The 17377-nt window shown below is 41.4% G+C and overlaps 3 protein-coding genes across 5 annotated transcripts; 1 reads left to right on the top strand and 2 right to left on the bottom strand.

The window, feature by feature from the left end:
* Positions 1 to 77: 77 nt before the first annotated feature.
* On the bottom strand, positions 78 to 7736 carry fnbp4 (formin binding protein 4). Of its 3 annotated transcripts, none has more exons than XM_044356194.1 (17): positions 7519 to 7736; positions 6939 to 7016; positions 6694 to 6824; positions 6241 to 6415; positions 5653 to 5800; positions 5398 to 5494; positions 4948 to 5292; positions 4606 to 4792; positions 4394 to 4515; positions 4193 to 4297; positions 3728 to 3861; positions 2609 to 2763; positions 2178 to 2488; positions 1950 to 2067; positions 1184 to 1377; positions 779 to 930; positions 78 to 623 (listed from the first exon to the last, which is right to left on the bottom strand). In XM_044356194.1, exons 1-17 carry the CDS (start codon positions 7640 to 7642, stop codon positions 533 to 535), a joined length of 2667 nt encoding a protein of 888 aa, XP_044212129.1. In that variant the 5' UTR covers positions 7643 to 7736; the 3' UTR covers positions 78 to 532. The 3 variants fall into 3 exon arrangements, with proteins under 3 accessions (XP_044212129.1, XP_044212131.1, XP_044212130.1); XM_044356196.1 differs by having other exon boundaries at positions 4415 to 4515; XM_044356195.1 differs by having other exon boundaries at positions 4394 to 4512.
* A 1671-nt stretch (positions 7737 to 9407) lies between these two features.
* Positions 9408 to 12266, top strand: LOC122985969 (seipin-like). The gene has a single exon (XM_044357016.1). It carries the CDS (start codon positions 9675 to 9677, stop codon positions 10926 to 10928), a length of 1254 nt encoding a protein of 417 aa, XP_044212951.1. The 5' UTR covers positions 9408 to 9674; the 3' UTR covers positions 10929 to 12266.
* lrrc10 (leucine rich repeat containing 10) lies at positions 12263 to 16165 on the bottom strand. The gene is made up of 2 exons (XM_044357017.1): positions 15851 to 16165; positions 12263 to 15631 (listed from the first exon to the last, which is right to left on the bottom strand). Exon 2 carries the CDS (start codon positions 15520 to 15522, stop codon positions 14659 to 14661), a length of 864 nt encoding a protein of 287 aa, XP_044212952.1. The 5' UTR covers positions 15523 to 15631; positions 15851 to 16165; the 3' UTR covers positions 12263 to 14658.
* Between the last annotated feature and the right edge of the window lie 1212 nt (positions 16166 to 17377).

Genomic DNA, 17377 nt, shown 5'->3' with positions numbered 1-17377 from the left:
TGTATTATGATTGTACCCTAGTTTTTATTTATTCATATTCAACACAGACTAGAGCAGACTAAAAACAAAGACGGAAATGACTTTGAAAAAACACTTTTAATAACTTTTTACAAAATGTACACATTCAGAGACATTCCCTCCCCTTCCAAAAACATGGCTTATCCCATTATACATTTTATGTACACAATTGTAAAAATGTTAATTAAAATAGACAACCCCTCCAAACAAACTGTGGTGGTTGTCTACATGGGGTCCATACAAGATGATGACGTATTTCTGAGGAACTCAAAGACGTTTGGCACATTTACATTAGTGGCTACAAAAACAGGAAAAGGACATTCAAACCCCTCTGGTGAATGGCCTGCCATGTAAGGGCCTCTAAATGTCTCCATCATGAACAAAGGAAATGGTAACAAAAGTCCGTAGATCCTTAACCAAAACGTAAGCGGGGGAAGGAAGGATGAACTTATGGTAATGGTTGGAATAGATTTAAAAAAACGTTGATTGAGTTGCCTATGACCCAGGCCGGATGTTACGTGCTATTCATCAGCTTCCTCTTCTTCAGTCGGTCCCGCCAGTCATCAGGAAGTGCCTCAAAGTTGGCATTCTTTGACGCTTTTCCCCTGGAGAGTTAAAAACAGTTCCAACAGTTACACGAGTGAAGGATTACCAAGATAAAATATCAGAAGAAACTATTTTCTGAAATTAATCTTTTGAAGAAATACATGTTTACTCTATTCAGAGAAGAGTGAAGGGTGCAAATTGCCTAGCAACTTACGTCACAAGCTGCTGCTGCTTCCACTCCTCGATACTCTTTTTGTTAAGCTGGTCTCGGTCCTCGTCACTGGAGCTATCCTTCTCTTCCTCCTCCAACTCTTTCTGGATGCTCTGCCACTTCTTCACCAGGGAAGGCATTTTGGTCTTACTCTTCTTCAATGAGAGAAATAAGGGAGAGTGGTGTCAAGAGGGAAAATTAAATTACACTACAGGTTCTTTTGAATGTGATATTTAAGCACTGGATTACAAAGATGGCTTGATAGTGTAGACTTTACAAAATCCCACTAAGGAAAATCAGTCCAGGTAGATAATAATACTGAACATTATAGGTATTTAAATAGATTTCTCTAATGTATGTACTCCTCACTTTTGATACTTGACAAAAAATGGGAACTCCAATACTAACCTTATCCTTTTTGGTTTTCTTGGTCTTGTCTGTGGGCAGACCTTTAGCTCCAGGAGGTTCAAAGGGTGGCTGGGGTGGTGGTGGCAGTGGTGGTTGGGGGGGTAGGGCCGGGACAGGTGGGAGGGGGGGTTCAGAAGGGACTAAAGGGGCAGCGACTGGCACACCCCAGTAGGCTGTTGCTGCCATTATGGGAGCTAAAGGAACAAAAGGAAACCTTACAGTTAGTGGGTTATCGCATTTCTGTTGGAATTCATTGTTTTCCTGAATTTAAACACTGGATTATGTTAGGTGCCACATTAGTGCACCCTTATTGATCATATACAGTTTTATTAAAACATTCTCATTATATAACAATATGACAAATATATGACAAAGACTTATAACAACTTTGTATTGTTGAATTAGACAATTCCATTTTGGGCCGATGATGTAAGCTCAACACCATGAATATCTGTTTTTGAGCCCGCCCTGGAAGACCACCCAATCTCAGTGGCTGCCTCAATGCTGCATGAGCGGTCCCTCATAGATACCTGCAGCCCTTTATAAACACCGCACAAGATGGCAATCCCAGATTTCAGAGAGTTTGGGATACTAGCCAACAAATTCAAGTGTTGTGATGTTAAAAACTGGTTTTGGCCATCACAGTAGAAGGAAGACTTCTAAATTGTTCCTTAGGATTATAATCGGACGCACTAGCATCATCTCTATCAATATATGACTAATTGCACATGTTGTGTAGAAATATCTTTAAGATTTTTTTTTTTACCTGCACTGGCAACAGGCTGTGTGTAGAGAATGGGACTGCTGCCAATAGTTATGGCTTTATTCATCTGACTGGCTTTACGTTTCTGACCCTTCCCAAGAGGTCCCGAAGACTCCAGAGCCTGCTCCAATGACAAGAAATATAACAAAGATGGATTCATACACAAAACGGCATTGAGGGGTACAAATACCAGGATTGCATTCATCAAAAGAAGACAAGATACTTCCATACCTTCACACTAGCAACGCCTGGGGGTAAAGGAGGCCTCCCACTGCCATCTTCCTCAGTTCCAGGGGCTGGAGGCTCCCCGTCATTATCATCATCCATCTCCATCTCCACCTCCATGATCTCTCCATCACTGTCAGGAGGGGGAGGAGGTGGAGGTGGTGAGCCCGGGGGGAGAGGTGGAGGTGGGGGGAAGTTTGAGGGTGGAGGCGGGCTGTCAGGAAGAGGAGGCTGAGATGGGGACCAAAATGATGATGATGATGATGATGCACTGGGCTGAGGAGGTGCTGCTGGTGGGGCAGCAGAGGTAGATGATCCTATGTTTAAAAAAAAAAAAAAAAAAAAAAAAAAAAAAAAAAAAAAAAAAAGGTAAACATTAGTATACAAAGATCTTTCTGGTTCTAACCATTTAAAGTCATTAATAAAGTCATACTGACCTATGACCCCACCAGTAGATGCAGATGATGTTTTGCTGTACCCTTGGCTGGAAGCTTGGTTGCCTTTCAGGTCCTCCTCCTTGTCGTCCTCTGTTGGGAAATCCCACTGGGAGGCACTGGTCCGGTCGTTCACATAGAAATACCGCCTGTGCTCTCTACAGAGTGGGACAACAGAGATAGAAGGCAAGAGTCTCAATGGCCGGCCTCGCAACTGGCTGAGTGGCATGATACCCTGGGACAGTGGGGCAAGGGAGTGGACATAATGACCATAATAGGGGGCAAGAGTGTTGGTATGGACAGCGACTTTAGCCATCCAAAAGAAGGGTCCGATTAGAGAATGATTATGGATGTGGATAAGGAACCCACCTTGCTCTCAAAAGCAAATAAAGCAAAACCAATCATCTCTAGGTCCTGAAAGTAGCATTCAGCAGCTCACACCATGGTTGTCATACATGTTCCGTTATAGACAACCATTCTCTCCCAGACACAGGAAGACGCCAGGGAGGAAGCACCATCATCAACAACAATCATAAGTCAGAAAACAACAAGCACACAGTCAACTTGTTTTAGATCAGAAACATTTTCTCTCAATCAAGAAAATAAAAAAACAGGAAGACATGAAATAGAGTTGGTCTGACCTGCTGGATTCCCGTCATTGCTCCATCTTCACCTTTTATTTGATGCGTGACACTCGTCGCTTCCAGGGCATCACTCTGTCTGCATTGCATTCTGGGGGCTGTAGTCCTGTAAAGTACAAAGCTCTCCCACGCAACCAACCTTCCTACTATACCTCCCCCTCCCAAATTTTCCACTGACTGGACCCAAAAATCGGTCTACAAATGCCCTCACAGTCTGTGGGAGGTGTATTTAACAGGAAGCACGCTGGCCCAGAGTGGACGCTCCCTTATCAGTACGTGAAAGGCACAGTGCCAGGATTGCATCACAGAAACCGGAAGAGTCTGCTTCTGGTTTGCATTTTGATCCACTTGTACTGGTTTAAGCTTCTCCCCAAGTCATGTAACAAAGTCTGCAACCTCGGCACTGAGGGGGGTGTAGTCACACGGTAAGATTTGTGGGGGACGAGGGAGTTTAGAGATGTGAAAGGTAAGGAGCGCGTACCTGTCCCAGTGGCAGGACCAGCCTTTAGGAGTGGCGTTAAGTTCGTAATATTTTATGTGTTCGGCAGCTTCCTGCAGCCTGCGACGAAGATAGACCCCATTCAGAGCGCCCTCCCTCCAGTCAGCAATCCGTGTCTGAGGGGGAAAAAAAGCAAAAACAGAAAAGAGGAGAGACAGGAGACAAGAGTGAGATAAGAGTGTGAGGGGACAGAGGGGGAAGTGAGGGGATAGAGAAGAGACAGATAGCGAAGACAGAAGAGCCACAAGACAGATGAGTAACACACGAAGAGTAATTACAGTAAATTTCAAGGATTACGTCACATGATGGATTATAATGAGAATTTTAAATATTAAGTACTGCCACGTGGCTGTGTGCAAAATGATATGAAGAAAAATTAAGCATTAAATATTTTAAAACTGTAGCGCTGAGATAGCTACAACTGGAAACTAGGATAACATTGCTCACCTCAGTTTGTAGCAGAAGCAACTGAAAGTTTGAGATCGCCTTTTTGTTTATCCCCAGGAACTCCATTTTGCTGGTTAAGGTGTTAGCCAGTTCTCCAATCTGAAACTATATTTATTCAGAATTCAAAACCAAAAGTCTTAAAATAGGGATCATCACTTATATCAATCATAATGACTTATCATTATAGTAACATGTTGTTACCCTGAGTTCAGGCGTTTCTACCTCTTCTTTTGCCGGAGGTTTTGTAACTGATTTCTCCTCAGAGTTTTCTGTTTCCTTGTCCTCTGCTTCTGCAACACTCTCTAGCACCTTGGAAAGTGCTGCTGCGGGACACAAGAGAAGCACATTTAAGTATGTGGGAATTTTATGCACCCCTTGTCTCCACTAGCATGTTTATAATCATGTGGACTCACCTGTCTCTGTGTTCTCCTGCACGTCTGAGCTCCTACTGTTAGAGTCAGGGCTGGCAGCATTGGGGAAGGCAGTTTTCCAGCGATTTTTCTTCACTAGACGAGAACCAGAGGCTTCTTGGCTTGTCTCAGAACAAGGACTGGAGCCCCCTGCGCTCCCATCACCCTCCTCCAGTGCCCGGAGCTCAGCCTGAGAGTCAGATGTAAAGTTAGAGCCAGGTCACACTGACATTAACATCTGCAGCTGATTGCGAAATACCACTGCTATACACTAAAGGACAAGTGAAATGTAATTCCTGTCTGTTATCAAAGATGCACACTGGAAAAAATAGCTTTAAAACCCACCTTTTTCCTCTCCAGAGCCAGTTCCAGCTCCATTGTGTCTTCCTCCGTCTCCTCCTCAATATCTGAGTTGTCGCGTGACTGCTTCTTGGTGCAAAGATCTTTCTCAACAATGGGGGCTGAGTCAGAGTCCTGCAGAGGGGTGGAGGGGGATCCTGCAGGGCGAGCACCTTCTCCGTCAGAATCCACACTGTTTTCAGGCTCATCCAAACCTTTAAGCAGTCTTTTTCTCCATTTTTCCTCTGCATCTTTCACTTCAGAGGGGATCAGAGGACCAAGCAGAGATGCAGCCACTCCACGGCGCTCCTCTTCTTCGCTTGTAAGGCCTACCACACTCTCTATGACCTCCTTTTAGACAAAAACATAGAAGTGTTATATTAAAACTCAAAATAATGATCTTTTTGCACCACAAATAACATGTACTCAATTTGAATTGGACTTCGATAAACATACCTTCACTTTGGTCTCTTTCACTGATGTTGGGGCTGCAGCAGTTGCAGCCTTTTCATCTGTGTAATAACCCGTGTGGGCTGTACCATTGCCATTGACACTAAAGCAACAAAGGAATTGTATATGTTACTTCAATTGCCATCTAAATTTCTGTACTGGAGACAACACAATGAAGAGCGAAAACATGTGTGCTTCACACCACTTTGATCTCACAAAGCTGAGATAATATTCTGGACTGGGTGTGTCAGTAACTCCTACCTGTTTGCATACTGAGTCAGGCTTTGCACCTGATCAGCTAGATAGTGAGGCAGCTCCCAGGACACCTCATTGGTCAGAGTGTTCCAGTAGTAATAGCAGCCGGAGTTGTCATCCCATACTTCCTGCCAGTCCCCCATTTCCACACCCACTGGAATAAAAGCATACATACAAATGCTTCAGAACAACAGAGCATAGCTTAATTGATATATTAAGCACCATTTCTCTTTCTTCCCCTAATTTATGCTATATCCTGAATGATTTGATTAATGTGTGTCAATTTGGAAAGTGGGACCACAATTTCATCAAAATTCTGTGATATTAAAGGTCGCAGGTGAATTTCAATATCAAAGCAGTTCATTTGACAAGTAACTCAGCAGTACTGTTAAGATGTATTACAAGGTATTCATTAATTTTGATTAATGTACAAATATCAGTGGCTGATGTTTCTTCACATAAGCTAGCAACTCAAAAAATAAACCAAAATAATTACTGTGCAAGTGCTTTGTTGATGTATTATAAGCACAGAGGCTTGTAAAGTTATTCAGGAAGCCTTACGAGACATGCACACATTATATACAGCACAGTTACCTCCAGCTAATGAGTCCTGAGTATTGTACTCAAACTCTGTGCTTTGTTGAGTCTGTCCTTCACCAGTAGCTGGTTGCTGAGTATTAGCCTCAGGTTTTGGTGGAACGCTAGCTGGGGTTGAAGGATGAGTTGCCACATCATCTGAACTTGGCTGAGTGGTGATTGCATCAATTTCCTGTGGGAGGGAGAAATGACATAAGTAAGTTTTGCCAAAAACATGTTTAAGTCCTGAGAATGAACCACTCTCTTCTAAGCACTTCCATCACAAAAAATAATTTCTTATTACTGAAAAGCTAGGCTTGAGAAGAAAACCTACTCAAGATCAATTCAGAAATTGGGAAAAGCAAAACCATAACTATACTTCTTAAAAGATAACAATAGAATAACATGACTGCCATCCCCAAACCCATAGACCAAAGCAGATTATTACAATGTGCAGGAAATTGTACTCACAGCCATGAAATTGGCTAATGTACTGTCAATGTCAGCTGACTGATTGTGTTGAGAAATTGCAGTTGAACGCTGGGAGTCTTCAGCATCCTCTTCATCGCTATCCTCATAGGCTCCAAGCAGGGACAAGCCCTCTGCAGATGAACACAAAGACATTTTGATTAATCAAATTGCTTTTTTTTCTTCTTGGTTGCATTGCCTGAGAAAACACGAATAGCTTCACCACAAACACAAACAAACGTTGTTACCTGTTGCCTTCACTGTGGGGGCCTTCATGTTGGTGTGTCTTTCTCTCACAAATCTGTTTACATCAGCCTCCTGTTCGTCTGCAAAACAACGACAGCCAAGGTTAACGTCGAGATACAAAAGCAGGCTAACAGCGAGCTAAAATAACAGCATTCACACATTAGCCAACAGCTGAAATCAGAGACTAATGATGTTGAGCTCAACAACGCACTCCTTCAAGACAAAACAAGTCAAACGTAACGGTATTTGTGACTGTAGTTACATGTAATCGTTTGTCATAATCCTGTTTTGGCAGGCCAACCTACGAAGGCTAAATAACAACAGGCTAATAAAGCTAGCTTAGCGCGTTAGCTGCTAGTAGCTCCGTTAGCGTTAGCTTATACGAAAAATGTACGTTTTAGTTTCTAGCTGTGAGTTAATGTATATATATTTATCAGACTGTATCTCGATATCATATATGAACTAATACAGTGACTGCAGTCACATTAAAGCAGTTTCTTCTACTCCGCTGGGCCCGTTCTTCACACCTCCAGCATTTAGCATTTCGCTGCTGAGACAACACGTTTTTAAAAATAAAATCACCATCTGATCCCGAGAGTCCTTCTTCTCTTTCTCCGGTGTTACCGCCACGGAGCCCGGGAGGTGAAAGCTGCAGGATCGTTCTTCGACCCACTGTTCCTCCTGTGAGACGACTTTTCTTCCTCATCACCGTCCGCCCGTCTGAGTAGAGGCCCTGCTCCTCGCTCTGCCGTCGGTGCTGCAGCTCCGTCTGCTCCTCAACTGACGTTTTCTTCTTCTTGCTCTATTTTGTTTCACGGCGGTTGGCATCCATAAATGTTGCATTACCGCCACCTGCTGGAAAGTAACAACTTCACAGTACAAACTACAGAGTCCGCCCAGTGATCCCATTCACTTTTTCCATTCTATAATCCAGACCCAATTACCTGAGTTGATGCAAATCCTTCCAGTTGTGTCTAAAACATTCAAGTATCTCCTGGCAACTTTTTTCATCTCTTTATTTATGGAAAGCATCACTTACAACATGTGTGACATTAATACAACAACAGAAAACAATTGGGCATCATAATGAAATAAAGATAACATAAAGGACATTAATTGCACATTGCACCATATAATAATAATTCTACCCTTATATCATTTTTTAAGCATATTTCATTATTTACTCTGTATATAATCATTGCACAATTGATTTTTTTTTTTTTTTTTTTACAAAAAAAACTATCTCACAACTCTCAACTTTTTAATTTACAATGTATCCAAACTTGATGAAATAGATTTCTGCACACTTAGATCTATGCAGTATTCACTTTATTTTTGAGCTTTCTGTCTAAAGTGAAAACAAGTGAATACTGCATAGAGCTGAGTGTGCGGAAATCTATTTCATCAAGTTTGGAGGCATTGATTTTTCAGACACCTTACAAGGATTTAGCTGGGTGGAGCAGTGGCCATCTTGCATTATTTACTATGTATACAATTACTGCACAATGTATAATAACAACCTTTTCTGTATACTATTTAACTATTTTATTTTATTCTATTGTTGTGTGTGATGTGTGCTGGATGATGCTGTTGTGATACTTAATTCTTTCAGTTTGTTGAGGATAACACATTTATATGGAAGCAGTCAGCATTAACTTAACAACTTCCTCTTTTTCTCATTTAATTTATGTGTGTACTCATGCAAGTAACTTTTGGATTCAAATTCCCTTATTAATCTAGGAGACTCATAAGGTCTTGGTCCCTATGGTCTTATTTTTTAATGTAAAGTCTAACAACAATAAAGTTGATAACCTGATAAAATTTCTGTGTCTTTTGGGCAAACATCATGTTCACAAAGCCAGATTTCTTTAGTTTCTTCCTAACAAAATCTTACTTTATGTTGAACTTCAGATATTTTATGATTCTGTCTGTAGAGCAGTGGTTCTCAAACTTTTTCACATCAAAGACCCCTAAACTGAAACAAATTAGACCATGGACACCCACTTGATAAGATTTTGTCCCAGCGTCCCCCATCTGATAAGATTTTTGCTTTTAGATGTTTCGTTAGAGAAAGTGTATGAAACCCATGATCGAAATAGTATAATAATAATAAATAAATTCTGTCATTATGTCAGAGTGACAATAAATTATTCCCCTTTTTACTGGGGACCCCACTTTGAGAACCACTGCTGTAGGGTATATAAAAACAAAAAAGCTTAAAGACATCTCATCTCTTGAGAAACATTGTGGACAACACTGCCAGATGATTTAAGTTGGTTTGCAATGTTGCTTGTTCATTTTTGAAGTTATATTTATTTATTTTTCTCTCTTAATTTCTGTATTATGTATCTTTTTATGTTGTACAGTTTTATTTCTGCTTTGTGTTTTGGTGGTTAGTTAATTTATTTTTTCTGTACTGTTACTTCTATTGTTACTTGTTTGTATATTAGTGTTGTTAATAAAGTTTTTTTTTTAAACTTATCAACTTCCGGGTCACAGGGTCATGTTTTGTGTGAAGCAGCAGATGTAACTGAGAGATAGCTAAGTTGTTAACGAGCTTAGAGACCACCAGAGCAAGTCGCTAATACTAGAAAACATCAAAGTTCAACCTTAAAAAAGCAAAGGATGATTTTACGTCAGCGGAGTCAAAAAGCTTTTGGATCAAACTATCAGTAAAGGGCTGAACAGACGTGACATGGGAAGGTGCAGATAAGCGATTATGCAGTTTCCGCCCACTGATGCAGGAACATAAAGACCCACCACCAGCACCGGAGCAGCAGTCTGCCCAAACCAGGGCCAGAACAAGGTCTGTGTGCTCCGGACCAGACACGATGGGAGGTGCGATGGGACCGGTTCTACACTGGCTGCACGATGTCGCAGCTGTGACTCTCCTCAAAGCCCGGCGGACTCTGTTTCAGGCTGCTATCCTCCTTTGTGTGCTAGTCCTGCTGCTATGGGTGTCCATCTTTCTCTATGGCAGCTTCTACTACTCCTACATGCCCACTGTCAGCTTCTCCACCCCTGTGCACTTCTACTACACCTCTGACTGCGATGCCTCAGAGTCAGCTCTTTGCTCATTCCCAACGGCCAACATCTCCTTCATGAAGAACGAGAGAGACCAGGTGATGGCTTATGGGCAACCGTATCGCATATCTATAGAGCTGGAGATGCCAGAGTCTCCGGTGAATGAGCAGCTGGGCATGTTCATGGTCAAGATGACAAGTTATACCAAAAATGGGAAGACTGTCTCATCTGTGGGACGATCAACGATGCTGCATTACCGCTCCAGCCTTCTGCAGACACTGAGTACTTTACTGTTCTCTCCCTTCCTCCTGACTGGGATGGCTGAGCAGAAGCAGCTCATAGAAGTCGAGCTCTTCTCTGACTACAAGACGAATGCTTATCAACCCACTGTTGGTGCAATCATTGAGATCCAGTCCAAGCGTGTGCAGATCTACTCATCTCAGCTTCGTATCCATGCTTATTTCACTGGTATACGATATGTTCTGTACAACTTCCCCCTGACATCTGCAGTGATCGGTGTGGCCAGCAACTTTGCCTTCCTCAGCGCGATTGTGCTGTTCAGTTACCTGCAGTTCATTTGGGGAGGGCTCTGGCCTCCAGATCAAGTGAGAGTCAGGGTTATGATGGGGGACAACACCCGCTTCCAGCAGAGGAGAGAGGAGGCTCGGAAACGAATGGAGAAAGAAAACTCGCAGAAGGAACTCTATGCTCCCAAATCGATCGGTTCTGTGAATGAGGCGTCTGATTCCCAGGCAAATGACACGGCGGCTGAGCTGTCGTCAAAGAGGCCCTCAGTAATCCCGGACGCCTCTGGGGCGGATGTGCCAGATACCAAGGACGAAGAAGGGTCTCATGACTCTAAAATGCCAGAGGAGAAAGAGAGCTCAGACATGTTGGATGGGTGTCAGCTGCCTCACCAGGGCGAGACAGCACTCCGACAGAGACCTGGACCCTGGATGAGCCTGTGATTCGTGGGACCGCGTGTACCTACAGTACTGCATGTGCTCATATGCCACATAGTATGTAGGTGTGGATCTTGATAGACTCAAGCAAACCCACAGTTTAAGTTGGCAGGAACAGATGCATGAGAATTTATTATCTGTATTACTTTGACTAACAAACTACAGCTTATTGTCTCGTCTTGATAAGTTCACCTTGTTGCCACTTTGACCTCGGCTCACGACTTTCTGCTTATTGTCTGCTCAGTGGACAGACGGTCCTGGAGACAATAACACTTCTATGGTCTTACAGTATGTTGTGCATTCAGTTTTAATGATGCCTGTAGTAAGATAAACTACATTCCAGCTGTGGCTTGTCCTACACTTTTGTCTGTGGCATTACCATTAGCCAACAATCTATCACACCCTTTAAGTCCGTCTAACCTGTGTTTTATTGCTTTAATGTCTGTAAGGTTTCTTATATTACAGCCAGCCTATAGCTGAGGCACACAACCTGACAATCCTTCCACAAGTGACATACGTAGTTTAAACATGAGTCAAGTCGCTTGTTATTGAATGTAGCTGTCCTGTACTTGAAACAAAAATAAGTTTGATCGCTCATAAACAGGCCTTGTGATCCTTTTTCTCAGAGCAATTAGGTTTGGAAAATTTGCCCAAAGTAGCGTCTTTGTTTTAATAACTTCCTAGAAAAAAATTATGGGTTGAGGGTCCAGCCCGAGGATATAAAGAACTTATTGCATTTATTATTCATCTTCATCTTGCATATAGAGAAGTTCTGTTTCAGTATAATTGGCGATTTAACTGCCGTGGCACATTTAGTTAAAGATCCGATGCTTTAACAAAGTTTGGTTTCATTCCATCTGTTGTTGTTTTTTTGTATTCAGTATCTGTTACTGTGCAGTTTGCACTCTGCTGTTTAATGTGAAAATGGTATTTATTGTAAAAGCACCAAGATATTTTAGATGAGTCTTTTAAGTAATAAATGTTTGCTAATATGTCTGTTAATTAAGCATGTCTACTTTAACATTAAGGAACATTATACGAAGGATAAGTGAAGTTACTGTTTTGAGGTTGGTGCTGGTTTATAAAGCTAATGAAAAGGAGTTATATGCACAGCCTCTATGTATTTAACCTACACTTAAGGGGAACTTGGGGTTTAAGCAAGTTAATGAAAGGCTGTGCAAGTTGTGTTGATGTAGGATTTTGTACCAAAGATATAGTTCTCATGATCTGTCATCTTGGATTCTGTCATGCAGGTTGTTCTTGTCTAAGCCTCTGAAGTTCCATGAGTAGGTCTTATTTATGTGTTGACATTGAATTAAAGAAATAAACACATACAGCAGTGCAGTTCTCTTTCTTTATTGTCAGATTTAGTCTCACTGTCAGATAATAACACAGTTGAAACCGACAACAACATTTCTGTCTGTAATTTTAGAAAAATCTCATTGTTCAGTGCTTTAAAGAAGGGCTACCAAACAGTGAATTTGAAGTCCGACAATCACTGAGTTTGTGTCATTTTTGCATACTATATCCGAGTTTCAGACCACAATCAGAAATATAGACATAATGTAAAAACTTGGCTTCTGTCAGTATGAATAAACCTGCTGCTTTGCATGTAGGAAAAAGCAGATTAAAACATTTTTTAAACTGCTACCTCAAAATGTTCACTGTTAAAATATAAAATACTTAACAGTTTTCCCCCCAGATCTACATTCTACTTAAAGTCATTACTTTTTTTACATGCTACAATGTGGATATACACACACAAACTATGGTCTACTTCTCATATTAAAGAAAAAACATCTAATAATCCTTAGTTGGAAAGTGAGAATTTAGTGGCAAATTGTGACTTTTTGGGACAAATCAAGTCAAGAAATGAACAGATAGATGATACATTGATAACAGCGTCAATACAGTCTCACAATTACAGTACAAAACTGCATTTTACTGGAGACATTTAAACTATTAGAGTAAAATTAAACTATGACATTTGAAGAAATGGGTTAAAATATGTAAAATTGTATTCAAGTTGATGGAGAGAATATCTTAGAGGTCCTAGAGAATATCTTAAGAGGTGATTTTGCAATATAAGGTATTGAGGGCAACTCATGGAAAGATTGTTCTCTATATGTAATATCTGATTCAAGATGGAAATTTTTAAGTAGACATGTCAACAATTTGTGCTCTTTTACAAACCTCACAAAACTCAATTCTTTCAAGACAGATCAAACTGCATATAAAAGATAGTTGACTTTGCAACTTCAGAGCATACTTTCAGGAAGATTTCAGTAGTATATTTTTACACTATAAAGTCTGACTCCCTGATTTTTGTCATGGCACCAAATCCACAAATTTCCTCACTGCTCACTGTTGATGCAGTGAGTGAATTTATGGGAATGATCTGTGAGGATTTCTGGATTTGTGGGTGTTGTCCAGTATAACAAAATCAACAAGTTTATCTTTGACATACAGTATATTAAATAACATAACAGAAAGATGTACTTACACTCATTGAACCTTTAGAATTGCCTAAGCGCACACATTAAAGTAATTTTGTGTTTAATAGGGAGTTGATTGAACACTGGAAGTACAATGGCAGTGTGTTTATGCTGTTAGAAACAGTCACATTTCCAGTAAAAGGACTGGTATGCTGCCCATTTTAATCTATTCCTCCATGTTTTATTAAAAAGGACTTAAAATGCCCAGAAAGATATATTGTGGAATGACATTTAATCTTGTTTACAGAACATTTTCCTGGTACACAGAGGAATCTGAGAGCTGCATTTATAATCTGCTTCAAATCAGAACCTTGTGGCAATGATATTAAAGCCCATTAGCAGTCTTTATTCAAAGCCACTGCCCCAATCTATCAGATGAATTATGCATTGGTCTGGATAAGGAGTGCACTAATTGACTTAAGCCATCCATCACTTGTATTAAAACCTTGCTGTATTTAGCTCAGCAGGTACAGATATTATCTCAGACTGCTGTAACAAGAATTTGTGAATCATCTTCTTTGTCTCAATAGTTGCACTATAAAGTAAAAAACTCACATAACCTTAGAGTTGAGAATGGTGCTACTGTGCTTATGTTGTGGACTTAATGATTATGTTCACCTTGTTTACGTCAGTGTTATCTGCAACTGAAGTGATCCTTACAGGACCCACAGTATAGCCTCAGCAACAACTAACTGTGTGGTCAATTTAATTGACAAGTATGAAAAGCTTTCTGTATTATTGCCCTGAAAACACACCATTAATATTCATCAAGTAGAAATACATGCTTACCGGTATTGTTTTGATCCCAGACATGCTGTAAAATCCAGTAAATTCCCAAGACACACGTCTTGCAGCATAAAATAACATTCCAGAACAGAAAATCTAAACCAATTCAGACCAGTTGACATACATGAATTGTTTTTAAAAAAGCAATTTCCAAGATTTCTGTTATTGCAAATAATCATTTGAAAGCATACAGAGGTTTACAAATTAAAATCAGACACTAGCATTTCAGGATTGAAATTTATTTTAATTTTTCTCTTTTCCTGTATCCCTTCTCTGAAATTTTTGAACTAATAATTACTTTGCGTCTTATATTAAAGCTGATTCGATTGGCTTTACCATATATGGACCAAATACCATCAGCATGATGCACGCTGCTCTGCTCTAAGTGCTCCACTTGAGTGGTGTCCTTTACTGCCAGGCCTCTCCACAGCTAAAGGTCACTTTGTTCCTTGACCCTAACTGTTGTGCTCCTCCTCAGTATGTACCTCCGTGACCTCAGCTGTGGTCTCGCTCGCTGCCTTTGACGTGTCATCTTCCTGCTCATCATCTGCGCTCTCTGCCCAGCGCCCGACCCTCCTCACCCCCTCGCCCACCGCTGGGGCGTTAACACAAGGGTTATGGTCATAGATGACCAGTTTCAACCCCTGCATGTGAGACAGGCCTGGGAAGTGGTGTATTTTGTTCCGATCCACATCAATGATGGCTAGAAAGTGCATTTCCAGCAATACTGGTGGGAACTCTGCCAGCTCATTCCCAGCAAGCCAGATACTTCGTAGCTCTTCCAGCTGTCCGAGCTCTTTCGGTAAACTCCGTATCTGGTTATAGCCGAGGTGCAGGGTCTTGAGATTGGGGAGCTCACAAACCACTTTAGGGAAAACAGTAAAGCAATTAGTCTCCAGCCACAGAGTATTAAGTTCCTTGAGGTCTCCCAGTTCTCTGGGGAGGCAGTAAAGCCTGTTGTTACCCAGGTAAAGGATGCTGAGCTGGGGCAATCTGCAAACAGCTGCAGGTAGCTCTTCAAAGCAGTTAAAGTCGAGGGCAAGGAGCTGCAGCTTCCTCAGGCCCTGCAGTTCGGGCGGCAAGCTGCTGAGGTTGTTGTCACTCAGGTAGAGCTTCACCAGCTCATCAAAGACACAGGCAGCAACAGGCAGCCGACGCAACTGCCGGCTGCTCAGGTCCAGGGTCCGATCGAGTGGCATCTCCTTTAGGTCCCCAACTAGGAAGCGTTGACAGCGCTCTGAGGGAATGAAGGCAATGACACCTCTCATGGCGTTCCCCATTTTGCTCACTCTCTGTGACACACCACTGGTCATCCACATCAATTTAGTGCCAGACGAGGGTTTTCACTGAGGCAGACTGTTGGCGTCTTCAAGTAAATTTCATGGTGTTCCATTAAAGCTCCGCCACCGCCACTCTGGAGTTATTGATCTTGATAATATGCAAAAGCAAAACAAATTTGTAACAATGTAATACAGCATCAGCATGAAGCTCCATGTAGCAGCAATCGGATGGATATGATGCTAAATTACACCATAAAAACCATGTGTGTGAGTTATTAACAATGAAAATAAGCATCACCAGTTGTCAACAAGAAAACAGGAAACATAATCAGCATGAATAATAATAATGAGAATTCAAAAAACCTACTTTCTACTGTCCTCCTCCTGATGTCCATGACTCCCAGCATCTTGTACAGTAAGCCATTTGTTTATCCAACTTAATGAGCTGAAAATGTATTGTATTCCCCGGACAGATATTCCCCAGTGCAGTGCACTCAGCGGCTCTGAGCTTTGCCCTGACTTTCAAGGCAATAGCAACCACTAGCTGCTCTCTCCTCCCCATTTGTGCCTAATGACTTTCCCCCGTTCTTCTCCGAGATGACAGAGGTGGGAGAGAGTGAGATAGGGAGGGGCAGGGTGTCATGGGTAAGCATAAGAAGTGCTCTCTGATGAAAGAGCAGCAAAGGTCATTTATACTCCGTTTTAATCGAGCCGGACGCAGTCCTGGGTCTGTACCACCGGGCCACACAAGTTGGAAAGTGACAAAATAAGAATTTGTCACTGTTCTGAGAGAGAGCCAAAGATGGCAGGGTGGAGAGTATATGGCAGTATAGATCTGTGTTCTGTCAGCACCACATTGTGAATGCTTGTTTGAATTGTTTGCAGATCAACTGTGGGGTCATTGAGCAGTCAAGACTTCAGTGTCACAGCCAGTCTTAAAATCATCCAAATCCAAGTGCTCATTTATTAGTTTTCCATATATTTTTCCAGGAGGGATGCCAATTCCTATTTATCTCGTTTGGGGAAGATCTATTCTTGAACTATAAGAAGTGGCATATCACTGCTTCCTGTTTGAGGTGTGATTTGCCCGTGTTATCTTGCATAACTTTATTAGGGCTATTTTCTAACAAGATAAAACTGGGAAGGAATGTCATTTTCCTTATCAGAAGGGGCACTGGTCCACCCCACCCGTCTGTTTTTGTTCACTGACAGATTGTTTTTAGCACTTGTGCCTCTCCTTATCCACTTACTGACCAGGGGCCTCTAACAGGCAACAGTACAATGCAGACCAAGCAAACAGAATGAAACCATGTGACTGCAATAATAGACATTTTTCATGGCAGACATTTAAACATATCATAGCAGAACAGGTGAAATTAATTGTCCTATTAGGTGATTATTGGAAATCATCAATAATTTAGTTACAGCCTTGCTTTTCCCGCTATGACAAGTCAAAATATCTGCTGTGAAAAGGTCTACAAAAGATCTTTATTTCTTGATTAACTTACCTGTTGTTTCTAAAGCTTTCAAACACATCTCATGGCCTTTCTCAGCGGATGTCATTGCTCTAATTACTAAACCACCTCTATGACGACTGGGCAACTGCCGAGGAAGGCTTCGAAATGTTGTTGAGAACTTCAGACACAACAACTAAGTCAGACTTTATGTTAAAGATCCCCTCCAGACATGTTTTCAGACATGTAACAATACTCTGCATGGAATAATATTTTGTTTCTGACATGGTTTTCCATAAAAAAGTGACTCGATACTTGACACAAGATGGACAAAATTCTCAGTGTGCTGGAGGCATCAAGTTTCCATGTCACACTTGTGTAATTGGATCATGATTGGCTTCCAAGTTTTCATGTGTCTATGTCCTACTGGTTGTCTCTCT

The sequence above is a fragment of the Thunnus albacares genome, chromosome 7, assembly GCF_914725855.1.
Source record: "Thunnus albacares chromosome 7, fThuAlb1.1, whole genome shotgun sequence".
In the NCBI taxonomy this organism is placed as follows: domain Eukaryota; kingdom Metazoa; phylum Chordata; class Actinopteri; order Scombriformes; family Scombridae; genus Thunnus; species Thunnus albacares.
Note: the sequence above shows the minus strand (reverse complement) of the source record. Positions and strands in the feature narration are given on the sequence as shown.

Excerpts from the sequence above, each read along its gene's own strand:
- fnbp4 (XM_044356194.1), bottom strand. The coding sequence starts at position 7,642 with ATGAGGAAGAAAAGTCGTCTCACAGGAGGAACAGTGGGTCGAAGAACG. Across the intron at positions 6,825-6,938 it reads CCCCACAGTGAAGGCAACAG|AGGGCTTGTCCCTGCTTGGA; the intron begins GTAACAACGTTT and ends GTTCATCTGCAG. Across the intron at positions 1,378-1,949 it reads ACAGCCTGTTGCCAGTGCAG|CTCCCATAATGGCAGCAACA; the intron begins GTAAAAAAAAAA and ends TTGTTCCTTTAG.
- LOC122985969 (XM_044357016.1), top strand. The coding sequence starts at position 9,675 with ATGCAGGAACATAAAGACCCACCACCAGCACCGGAGCAGCAGTCTGCC.
- lrrc10 (XM_044357017.1), bottom strand. The coding sequence starts at position 15,522 with ATGTGGATGACCAGTGGTGTGTCACAGAGAGTGAGCAAAATGGGGAAC.